This window comes from Electrophorus electricus, chromosome 20 (assembly GCF_041902795.1).
Source record: "Electrophorus electricus isolate QZ-2024a chromosome 20, ASM4190279v1, whole genome shotgun sequence".
In the NCBI taxonomy this organism is placed as follows: Eukaryota; Metazoa; Chordata; class Actinopteri; order Gymnotiformes; family Gymnotidae; genus Electrophorus; species Electrophorus electricus.
This window is the reverse complement of record NC_137516.1, coordinates 13,891,200-13,904,463: the sequence shown is the minus strand read 5'-3', so window position 1 is coordinate 13,904,463 and position 13,264 is coordinate 13,891,200. Positions and strand designations below refer to the sequence as shown.

The 13,264-nt window shown below is 40.8% G+C and overlaps 1 protein-coding gene across 2 annotated transcripts in view; it reads right to left on the bottom strand.

Moving 5' to 3' along the window:
• Nucleotides 1-13,264, bottom strand: part of st6galnac3 (ST6 (alpha-N-acetyl-neuraminyl-2,3-beta-galactosyl-1,3)-N-acetylgalactosaminide alpha-2,6-sialyltransferase 3) — a 49,637-nt gene that overhangs the window by 11,756 nt on the left and 24,617 nt on the right. For both annotated transcript variants that reach the window (XM_026998367.3, XM_026998366.3), the window contains one exon: nucleotides 4,627-5,039. In XM_026998367.3, coding sequence (XP_026854168.1) covers nucleotides 4,627-5,039 — 413 coding nt within the window. The remainder of the gene's footprint in view (nucleotides 1-4,626; nucleotides 5,040-13,264) is intronic.

Sequence of the window (13,264 nt, the reverse complement as noted above, 5' to 3'; positions counted from 1 at the left end):
ACAAGGAACCCCACCATGTTCGCAGATTCCGATGTGTAAAACCAGCAACAGTCAGTTCATCAGGGACCCTTTCAGAAATCTGATTAGGCACAGCGCGCCCCGCATCGAGTCAGGCGCTGGTTAAATCGGCGCTACTGCCGTTCGCCTCGTTTGGCACACGGAGCAATGACGGTAATTAAAGTTGTCTGCAGTTTATCGCATCACCAGATGGGCACGCGGATTAGATCTCAGCCTCGGCTGCTCTCACAGAAACAGACTTGCAGGCAGACATGGGACGACATCATAACGAGGGAGTAACGTATGGCAACCATGCCCCCACATGGAGTTACACTCTCCACATTCACTGTGCCTGAGTTCCAATGTCAGGCCATGTTTCAGAAAATTTGAGCTGGCACAAAGATGACAAGGAGATGCTATGGATGACACAATGGCCTAACAATCGCATGATTGTAAATTCATATAGTAGTTATTTACACAAACCTATAAAGAAAGGAAACCTATAAAGCTGTTAGGGTTAAGGCTTGGTATAAATGTAGTCATCACAGATTCCATATGGTCCTTCAAGAGGATTGCTATAAACCGTGTGTTGTCTGGTAACCATTTCATAGACTATGCATCATGTATTTTTCAGGCACATCTCTTTCCTCTTAGATATTGAACCTAATAACTGAATTAATTAGATATTGACTAGCCATGGGTTTCTGTTTCATTTAACTGTTTCATTCACACTTACTCCACCTGTCTGCAAGGCTATTCTCTGTATTTCACATGGACCCATGTAGGTCTGTCAAGCTTTCCCCCTTCGGCTTAATGCCATGTGGTTTTGCTTGTTTTCCTTCTGTTCTAGTCTCCGATCTGATCTTTTGTTGTGTATATTTCTTATGAGGCTAGCTGCAGTTGGGGAAAAAAACTGAGCTTGTGGCAAGAGGTTTTGGTCAGAACAAACCTCATAATCTTACCAGAGAGAAGTGTTTTGAAGATGTCATATCCATGGTGTGTGGGGTCAGTCAATATAAATGCAAAGTCAATTTGACTTTGTACCTCTTTTGTACTGTATTTGTACCTCTTGTCATCCTGTTTTGTTTGTCAATTATTTTTCAAACCTCCTGTTAATTCTATGTTTGGCTTTCATGTTTCTGGATATAACTTAGTTCCATTTTGCTTTGGTTTTGTTATGTTCTTGGTGTGATTGTTATCTTCTGAATTTGTTTGTTTGACACCCAGCTGCCCAACCTTGGAATGAAATAAGTTTTATGTTTGTGCATTTGCCCCTGAAAAATGCCGTTGAGCTCAATGTTTGCATCCTGCCTCACCTCAAAGCATGCTACAATGTCACACCGCCAGCCTTTCAGAGGCGACCTTGGGCCAAGGTACATTCTCCATAAAGTCTAACCAGGCTAAACAAAGTGGGCCACAGGCTTCTCTTCCTAGTTTAACCCCTCGTCATACATATCCTAGCACCACCACATCCAGTCAGGTTACAATTGTCTGACGCAGAGAAAAACAGGCACTCTCTGTCCATTCTGCTGCAGATCCACAATGATGGGCCACACCAGGGCCCACCAGATGGAAACAGAGAACATGCCAAATGCTCAGTCAGCCTTCACAGCACTGACATGACTCCCAAACTTTGATCAGCTAACTGCCGGATTCAGGAGGAGAGCAGAAATACAATGTGATGAAGCAAAGCCAGTGTCTGGACTCACAGTCATTTTAAATACATTTCAAAGGTCAAGTAATTAAAGACCAAATGATGTGAGGATGACCAGTGATCTCTTTTTTGGGACTTTGACATTGCATGATTTTTCATGTTTCTCACATGGGACTGGTCAGGGATGTAACACCCATCTTGAATCTGTTCTAAGCCATCATCCAGGACTGGCTTTGATATCTGACATATTTTTCACTGTAAGCCCTTCATTAAAATAAAAAGCAGCAACAGCTATTATATTGTTTAAACCTTTATACTGGTTTTTAAATTTTCTATTACTTCAAGTTAGGTTTATGTGCAACTTATGCCACAGATTCAAGAGAAATGAGTTAGAGAAGGGTCACACCATTGCATCTAATTAGTAATTGGTAATCTGAGTCTGTTGTGGTTTGTATGGAGCCATATCATGGATGATGCCCCAAATTCAGAAGGGTGCTGCGATTAGACACTGATTACAATGATCTGAACGTGAATACTGCACTGTTCTAGCCTGAAATGCAATGATGTGCACTGTGCTTTGTTTTCACACATTTCACAGCAGCGCAGTGGAATGCTATATAGTTGTGAGCTGATTGCTCTTCAAAGTGGTTTGCATTCAGTTCTGACAGAAATTCAGCATTTTATTCATTAAACACAATACACTGGGCTTATGTATCGTTTTCTGTTAAGAGATTAAGCAATGTTAAATCAATGCAATGGATCTTTTGCTTTTAATTTTGGTTTTCCACATGTCACTTCTTAAATGCAGTCTCTTGTGTGCATTGTATTTCAATGTGGCATATATATTTGACATGGAAAGCAATACAGTTGTACCTCAGTTACATTTCAAGATGGATTGCATTCAATTCTCACATAAATTCAGCATTGTTTTTTATGCAATGCTTTCTAAATGCATTCTGTAACTTTTCATTCTGGTACTTTCTGCACATTGCTATTGAAATGTAATGTTGTAGGTGCATTGCATTTCATGTTTTTCCACTGTTGTGACTGCATTTCAATTCGGCACGATTTCTTCTCCATGGAAGACATGTCTGTCCTTAAGCAAAAATCACTGGAATGCCAGCAGTCAATCAATTCTAAACAGCCGTAAAACAGCCGTAAAACAGCGTTCAAATAATTACTAAAAATTAATTACTAAAACTGATTTCTAAATGGCTGATTTCTAGAGATTCTCACAATGAATTCCTCCAGAATTGTTGTAGAATGTGACATTTACCTTTTTTTCTAGAAATTAGCACGCAATTGTAGGTTGGCTCTGAGCCAAAAAAGCCCCTGCCTCATCCCATCACTTCCAGAACTGCTCCCAGCAAACACACAGCCTGGCCGACAGGTGCAATTTGGTGTGACTTCAACATGACAGGTGGAACGCGTCCTCTCTCACTCAGCTGGAGGAGGCTTAAATTCCTCCTCTGACTGCACCTCTTTCAAGCATTGCCGCGGAGAGCGCCTTTCGGAAGACAGAGCCTGGTGACAGAGCGACACCGATGAGTTATTCCATCCAGAGCACCACGAACAATGCACACAGAAGGAGCATACACGTTCCACCAGGTAACATATAAAACTAGATTTATACGTGTAGGACGAGTTGATCGCTTTATCTTTGCTGCCAAAAATGAGTCTCTCTTATACTTCCATAACCCTGCTCATGTTTAAGACATCTATCCATACAAACACACACCTCAAATATATTTACAACTAAAGCTGTATGCCGTCATTTCAGGTTATATCAAAGGCATTTGCTCTGCTGACAGCTCATCACTGCATGCTCCCGTCACGGACAGTGACTTTAAGTGCAGCAGAACCTAAAATGGGCTTCAAAGGAGAGGCTTTGCCGCCAACTGGTCGCCCACACACCAGCCTATTCTATTAAAGCTGATTTATCACCAACATTACACACACATCTGCTCTTGGGCAGGCGTGTGCACATACCCACCCACCCACACACACCCACACACACACACACCCATAAACTGTCTCGTCAAACTAGAGTAAATGCCAACGTCCCTGGCAGAATAAACTGCTACACACTGCGGCCAGTGCTGCTCTCTGCGTGTTTTATTTTCATGGGAGAAGCTGATGTTGGATAAGGATTAATCACTTCTGCTTCTTTAAGCATACCCGTTATCTGGGCTGTAGCGCAGCCAGGCCTATTATTTATTATCTTTTAAAGCAACACCTATTGTTCTCTTTGGAAATCAGTGAAGTAAGCCAGGCCTTGCTGAGAAATTGGACCATATTTTGACCAGTTTGACATGCTCGGAGGTGTCACGCCATGTCCTGATGTGCACTGGGGGGGGGGGGGGGGGGCACATGCGCTAATGTCTTTGCCATACATACACAAGGCTCATTAGCACACAGCTAGTGTGCCCCAGAGCTCAGATAACCTTGAGCCTTTATCGATTCTGAGCGACTATATGTGATGAGAGCACAGGAGAGCTTCTTGGGCCGCTATGCTGGAGATTTGAGGCGCTCGCCGCTACAAAGGCGGAGCAAGGGACTCGGAGTCCGAAACAGAGGGAAGACGAGTAGCTCTTCGGAATTAGTAATGATGACAAGCCCACTATGCTCAGATGGATGATAGCAGACACGATGTTTCTAACCTCCTCCATCAGAAATCCGACTTTCACGGTTAGAAGGACCGTGTCAAACGCAACGGCAATGCTCTAGCATGTCCAGTAGAGGGTGACAGAGGGCATGAACTGCATACTAATAAGGTACCAAAGTCAGTTCCATTTCATCTTTCAGATTCAAATGTTTTGCATGTGGAAAATACACATAACTAGTAAAATAGTGTGTGTTGTCATGTCATGTCCTCTGACAACCAACAAAGCCATGACCCAGGAGACAGTGGATTTCTCAGGGACAAATCTGTGAGAAAAGTATAACCTTTCTTCTTCTAATTTTCTCTCTCTCACCTGTCCTTGCCCGTCTCTTTCTTGAACATCGTGTCGCAGTAGTTCATGCGCTCCTCCGTGGTGATGTAGATGCGGGCGTGCGGGTAGTTCTCGGCCGCCTGCCGCAGCATGTTGTAGACGACGCCCTTGCCGTCGCCACGCATGTTGCGGAGAGGACCCCACACCACATACGCCGTCTCGTTGCCGCGGCGGCCGAAGAAGTGCTGCGGCTTCTGCACCAGCAGCGGCACGCTGGTGTGCGAGACCACGCGCAGGTCCGTGCGGCTGCCCACATCGCGCTCGAAGCCGCGTATCGGCGCATTATTCATGCGCCACACGCAGGAGGCGTGGTCGATCTCGGGTGCTGCCTCCCGGCCCAAAATCTGGCCTGAGCTGGACACCACACTGCACACGTCACACTGCAGCTTCAGAGGCTTAGGGGCAGAGGGACAGAGAGAGTTGGAAAGAAAGGCAGAAGAGAGAAAGAGACAGGTGGGAATACTAAGATCATTTTCATAAAATGGCTGAAAATTCATACAAATTACCCAACACACACACGTGTGTGTGTGTGTGTGTGTGTGTGTGTGTGTGTGTGTGAATTTTAAATAGACTTTGCCCTTATTATCAAGCAAGTACAGCATTACCATTTCTGTGAACATTTCAGTGGTTGTATTTAATCAAACATGAGCTATTAAGAAGCACTTTCAATCACGTGATACAATTACATATTTGACAGTAATACCTACCAGTGTGATACAGGATTCTTTAAAAACAAAAGATAATACACATTTTCTTTGCTACTTTAGTACAATTACTTTTCAGTATTACTTACATTTGTCATACATTAGTGCCCAAACTGTCTCTCTCACACACACACACACACACACACACACACACACACACACACACACACACACACACACACACACACACACACACACACACATACACACATACATAGATACTTTATCAAAAGCCTTGGTGACAGCATTTTGTTTTGCAAGACCCAAAGACAGCTGTGTTATCAGCTTGGACATGACTTGCCGGATTTTGAAAGAATCTTAAACAATTAGCTTGCTAAGCTCCACTAAAGAAAAGAAAATCCCCCACAAAAGAAAAAAGGAAACCCCCAGAAGCCATCTCTTCCAAACAGACACTGAGGCTAATTGGCAGCAGTGAGATGCCTGAACGCCCACATTCTGTGTTAGCAACACAATGAGCTTATGCTAACTGAGCCTTAGTATCATACCTATAACACTGCTCTCTGGATTGAAGCAACCAATGTAGCAAACAGGCACTGAATGCCAGCAGAAAAGCCCTGCTTCCAAATGACTGTTTGTCAGTGCCGCTTGGCTAACCAATATAACTTGGTTACACACTACCACCAATGAAGCATAATAGAGGCTATCAATATCACAGCCTGCAAATAGATAATAAGTCTTCTCTGTTACACCTCCCCTGTGTCACTTGCTTTAATGCAAATAGCCTTGAATTTGGATAGGTCATGTGAGATACAAAAACATTGCTAGTTGTACAATGAATACATTAATTGTTTTCTTTTTTACAACTTTACACAATCTACGGTGGTATTCGGCTTTACAGAACCGACTAACATGCTTTTTTGTTCCACTGCTCAATGTGACCATTGGAAGTCCACCTCTCAGTTTGTAAACTCTTGATGTCACTGACCCCATGGAGAATTTCTTAACATGATCTTCAGGGCAGGCAGCGAACGAGACAGCACTTGCTTTTAAGCTCCTCACAACAAGCTACTTGGACCTCCAGCCGTCCTGTGGAGAGAGGCGGGTCAGAGGAGAGAGGCGGGCCAGAGGATAGAGGTGAACCAGAGGACAGGCAGATATAGCACTGCAGCCTTGGGAAACCGTTAGCGCCTGCATTAACACATGCTGAGTCCCAGTCTAATCTTCACAGCTCTCTGCACATATTGATCAGCCAGGGCCTGCCTAGACCTCATCATGCCTCCTACATCATCTCGGAGACTGTATGTGTCTGAGTTTGACCTGCCACTAAAAACATCTACTGAATGACAGTAAAGCTCTGATATATTAGGAGATATAAAGGAATATACTGATGTTGTAGGAATATACAGCTGTTGTAAAAGTAGTGTTGTAAAAATAGTGTCGTGATGATAATTCTCTGATGGAACTACCCTGTGGCTGCAAAACAAGACAAGGGGAGAGAACGAAGAGACGGGTGGGAGAACAAAGAACAGCCCCAAGCCACAATCTGCTATTTATGAAAAGTAAAAAAAATCTCAAACAGATATAGAAGGACCTGGTGGAATGTTGTCAGAGTTGAGATATCAGATTTCATATTGAGATTTCAGAGCATGAAGAACAGATGCAAGGAAAAGAAAAGATCATTTTAGAGTTTTAAATGGATAATATTACATGTTTCTTTGCAAATGCTGTAATCAAAAACCCTCCTACAGTAACTTATGGTGGGGTATTTGCAAAACTGAGACTTATAAAAGACTTATAAAAATAGCAACACATGCATATGCTATTAAAAATATCTGATGCAAAACCACTTTACTATATTGTGCATTTAATGCATAGAATTCAAGGAAAGCTTTCAACTGTTTATGCCCAAAACCATCATCATAAAAATACAAACAAACTCCAAATCCGCTTAAAAGATTCTCATCAACAGAGACGTATAAGAATTCCCTTCTATCTGTGGAAGCTTGTCCATTGTCCCCTCCTTGAACAGAGCGTGAATGGATGCTCAGGGGAGAGTTCCAAGGATATGATGCCAGGGCAGTCCATCTCTTCTGTACGCCAGGCAGCTGAAGACCTGGCACATGGCACATGGCACAATGCTGCTCAAGCCTCAAATCTGGACTATTTTGATCTAAAGCTTCAGATACCCCACTTGCCACGCACAAAGAATTGAATTTAATGAGACAAAAGAATGGGATATCCATGCATGGCTAAATACATTGAGTCCTCTATCTGTCCTTTTATCTCGCCCCTGTACACACACACACACGCGCACACACACACAAACACACACACACACACACACACACACACACACACACACACACATACACAACAGGGAAGGGAAATGTATGAAAATAGTGGTCTAGCCTTGTGCTAGTCAGATGGGAACTGAAGGTTTTTACAGAGATGATGCTACTGAGTGAGATGGACTCTTTGAAGATAAGATTTGCCTGGGCATGTGGCATGCACATGCAGTTTCTGTTTTTCTGCCTCTCACAGGGTGTACACACACCACACACACCTCACACACAGCATCCTTTTGGAACTAAAATTTGTACCTCTGGTGTTTTATCTTTCTCTTTATCACTGCTCTATATTCAGTACACAAGCACACACACACACATACACACACAGTCTCTCACACACATTCACACACGTTCCCTCCCCTAGAAGACCACAGTAACGCTACATCATGAAATCATCTTCAATGCACCAGAGATGATCATCATTAATTTACAACCATTGGGGCTGCACTTCACCTTGAGAATCTTTATGCTAATAAAAACCATTATCCACGAACTGGGAGCGATTAGTACATTTGTTCTTAGTGAAGAGGTCTACTTAAGAGGACCTGCTTCACAGGTTTGCCCAGCCCAATGTTAACATCAGTTCATCTTTCATGCAGTAATAGACCATTCGCGAGTGCAAACCACACCTTTCTGTTATGTTCATAGTATTGCTAAGGACTGCACAAGAGAGATAGGGTTCCAGCTCTGAGAACTTGGTCTGGGGTTTTGGATGGATTCTGTGTGCAGTGGAAGCCTGGATCCCTTGCTTAAGGAACAACCATTTCACTAGAGAAGACATTAGGAGGGTGGGGTGCTTGAAAAAAAACTGGAAGACTAAGGACTGGAGGATGGTGTCTTGAAAGCCCTTTCATATACAAAATCTGGAATGCTGGAATCAGGTTATTCTGTCTAACACATTCAGATCAACATTTGTTTTGCAACTTATTGCAATTTGTGACTAATTTATTATGTCTATAAAGTTTGTAGGCTGATGTTATGATAAACCTGAATTCATGTTCAGGAAATCAGAAAAAAAAATTGGACAATAAACTGGAGGGATGCACAAAAGAACAAAAAGCATCTGGATTCAGAACATGGAGGTGCTATCAAAGGTTAGAAGTTGAAAATGTAAACACCATCCTCTTACCTTGCAATATAGTGGCTTTAGTTTACATTTATTTAGTGTACCCGTTACACTGCTGGAAAGTTTATTAAGTCTCGTCTTCGCAATCTGCCAAATCAGCATTTCAACTCTGGCTCCCGTTCACCCCAACCCCATCCCGGAAAACAGCCAGAAACACTTATGGGTTATATGACAGGTGCGAAAGGGGTTTAGAGCACAGTGGGAAATATCATTCTGTGCTGAAAGCATAAAGTAATGAGGTTTATTTTAATATTGTGGCACAGGACTGTCATTAAGAAATTATGACATATATTTTAGAGAGCAAAGAAGTCCATGACATAAAAGGCAAGACCTGTATGGAATATTTAAAAAATTAAAAAAATAAAAATTTTAAAAGATGGGATTTTGATGTAATAATAGACTGCAATAAAAATATTTATTACACCGACAGATATTTACTATTTAAAAAATATTTACTATACTGTCTATATTATAATAGTTATCTGTTCATATCGACCATAACATCACTTAGTTGACTTAATTAACTAATATCATCTAATTTTTATCTTGCCTTTAGACAGTGGTGCTTCAGTTCTCAATGCAGTTATGCATCATTTCTATGTCAATTCAACTTTGGATTCATTTTCAAAGAAATACTGTCAGTATAAACACACAAGGCACCAGAGAGAATCGCTTCACTCCAGACATTAAGAGTTGGCCAGTGCTCTACATCAAACATATCTACTGCTCGGCACCAGGCCTAACTGAACAAACCAAAGCACCCACTATAAATAATACATAAGACTGAAGTTCCTGGCATGTGAGTGGCGAATCAGAACCATGTTCAAAACCCTTCAACAGTTTCTCAAGCAAGTCTGGTGGCTTACGGCACAGTATATCACTCACATGCACGTAGCTGTGGCCAGCGACTGGCAGAAGACCAGAAGGCTTCCACAACGCTGACTGTTGCAGACTGCTACTCAGACGTGGTGTGAGCGATTACTCACTCCATGAATGCTCGCACCGTGAGTTCTGCGAATGACACCCCTCCTGTTACTTGCTTTAGGCTCCAGTACGTGGAAGGTTAGGTTACTTTTTGGACTTCAAGGCCAGAGATGTGTACTTACCTTGTTTGTCTATCATGTTTATAAAAACAAACCAATAATATAACCAGATGATAGTTCTGATGTTTCAGATACAACAATTTAGAAACATCTTAATAAACTGTACATTAGGGTTTTGTCATAATGTAAATATATTTAAAGCAAAATAAAAATAAAAGGTTTCCATTTTGCTAGCTTATTTATCCATGGCTTTAATACTTTAGTTTGTCTTCTTTTCAGTATCTAGCCCATAGGAATGTGAAGTCCTAAAAATTATATATGACACCAAAACCATAATTCCAGGCCTATCTCCATTTCTGTAATTTGTTCAACAAACATGCCAAACTGCATCAGAATTGCTAAGATCTAACCATTATAGTGCTGTTTCTCCATCTAGGTAGACATTAATTGCTGAAACAATATTCATGATATTTAACTTTAAAAAAGGTTAATCAGGGTACACTAATAGGGCCACTTTTAATTTTCATGTCTTACTCTAGATCCACAGCCAGAAACAAGTATGATGACACCTTATAGCTCTTCTCTTCTAGCAAGAACAATGTTTAATACAATTTAACCAAACATGAGGAATTTTACCACAACATAGGATCAAAACAGCCATACCTTTGGGGATTCTGCATAATGGAGCAAATATGTTTTATTATGAAAATGTGGGAGGTATTTAAGTCAATCTAGCAAAACACTTGGTTAGCACTGTGCTGTGTTTCATAACACGTTGGCTACAATGTGTAATCAAATACAAACTTCATGTCACTTAAGATTGGTTTCCCACACACACATTAAGCCTCTTCCTAAACTAGCAATGATTTCATGAAGAATTTCCATTGGCAATATTATTCAGTACAAGTACAGGACTCATGCGTGCCTGAAAAGAGATTCTTAATTATTACGATTAATTTTATAATCCCTTAGGCCACCTTTCACATAATTTCACATAATTTAAACAGAATTTAAAGTAGATCTGCTTTTCACATGTACAATGCGTTAGCTGTAGAAGCTAACACATGCTCTACAAGGTCTCATAAACTGATTTAACCCCTTTACTGCTTCTTTATATCCAGGTGCTCAGCTGTGTGATTTGGAATGAAGGCAGGTGTGCTCAAAATCAGGATAATTCTCAGTGGATCAGGTGCTGTTGTGATCAAACCTGGGAAAGACTACACAGCAGCACTTCAGAAAAACATGAACAGGGAACATAAGACAAGGCACTTTTGTATGAAATAATGCAAGATGCAGCAAATGATGTATCATTTACAGTAAATGAAAGATATGAAAGAAAAAAGGCCTGAAATATCTTGGTGAACAGTTATTCTGTACATATCTCTCTCTCACTCTCTCTCTCCTTCTCTCTCTCACACACACACATGCACACACACAAACTCTCATGATTTAAATAATTAAATTCCCAGACATCCAATACTCTTTAGATTGTTTTTTCATTTTGATACTGATCATATTCTTCCTATAGCTCTATAGCTGTGATACTGAAATCCAAATAAATGCTTTAGAAAGTTCAAAGGTAAAAAAAAAATGGACGTGAGTAAAAACTAACAATCCAGAGAAAACTGCAAATAACCTGCGAAATAACACCTTACATCCTTGTCAGGACATAGAATTGAATAGGAAATTTAAAGGTACACCAAGGATACATTCCAGTAAAACTGAAATCCTTAAATTGTCAGAAATATGAAAATGATGTAGAAGTGTGAAAATATGGAAAATGTATTTCTTTTCCACAAAAAATAAATAAATATTTGAAGCAACTTCTGATTACAATGTCATGCATACCGTGTGGGAAGATATGAATCTAATAACAAAGCAGTAATATGGAACTTATCAGCAAAATATGGCTGTGTATACACAGCAACAAATGAGAAAAAATAAAGAAATAAAACCAAAATTTCTTACAGTAAACTATCGTTGTACCTCAGACATTATTACAGTGGTGTGAAAAACTGTTTGCCCCTTTCCTGATAGCTTATTTCTTTGCATGTTTGTCACACTTAAATGTTTCAGATCATCAAACAAATGTTAATATTAGACAAAGATAACACAAGTAAACACAAAATGCAGTTTTTCAAGGAAGGTTTTTATTATTAAGGGAAAAGAAAATCCAAACCTACATGGCCCTTAATGAAAAATCGGATTCAATCGGATTCAGGTCAGGACTTTGACTAGGCCACCCCAAAGTCTTCATTTTGTTTTTCTTAAGCCATTCAGAGGTGGAGTTGCAGGTGTGTTTGGATCATTGTCCTGCTGCAGAACCCAAGTGCGCTTCAACTTGAGGTCACAAACAGATGGCCGGACATTCTCCTTCAGGATTTTTTGGTAGACAGCAGAATTCCTGGTTCCATTTACCACAGCAAGTCTTCCAGGTCCTGAAACGGCAAAACAGCCCCAGACCATCACACTACCACCACAATATTTTGCTGTTAGTATGATGTTCCTTTTCTGAAATGCTGTGTTACTTTTACACCAGATGTAATGGGACATACACCTTCCAAAAAATGCAACTTTTGTCTCATCAATCCACAGAGTATTTTCCCAAAAGTCTTGGGGATCATCAAAATGTTTTCTGGCAAAACTGAGACGAGCCTTTATGTTCTTTTTGCTCAGCAGTGGTTTTCATCTCGGAACTCTTCCATGCAGGCCATTTTTGCCCAGTCTCTTTCTTATGGCGGAGTCATGAACACTGACCTTAACTGAGGCAAGTGAGGCCTGCAGTTCTTTGGATGTTGTTGTGGGGTGTTTTGTGACGTCTTGGATGAGTTGTCGCTGCGCTCTTGGGAGAATTTTGGTCAGCCAGCCACTCCTGGGAAGGTTCACCACTGTTCCATGTTTTTGCCATTTGTGGATAATGGCTCTCACTGTGGTTCACTGGAGTACCAAAGCTTTATAAATGGCTTTATAACCTTTTCCAGACTGATAGATCTCAATTACTTTGTATCTCATTTGTTCCTGAATTTCTTTGGATCGCAGCATGGTGTCTAGCTTTTGAGGATCTTTTGGTCTACTTCACTTTGTAAGGCAGGTCCTATTTAAGTGATTTCTTGATTGAGAACAGGTGTGGCAGTAATCAGGCCTGGGTGTGGCTAGAGAAATTGAATTCAGCTTTCCAAAGATGTGATAGACCACAGTTATTTTATGTTTTAACAGGGGGGGCAATCACTTTTTCACACAGGGCCATATAGGTTTGGATTTTTTTTCCCTTTAATAATAAAAACCTTCATTTAAAAACTACATTTTGTGTTTACTTGTGTTATATTTGTCTAATATTTACATTTGTTTGATGATCTGAAACATTTAAGTGTGACAAATATGCAAAAAAATAAGATATCAGGAAAGGGGCAAACACTTTTTCACACCACTGTATATCTG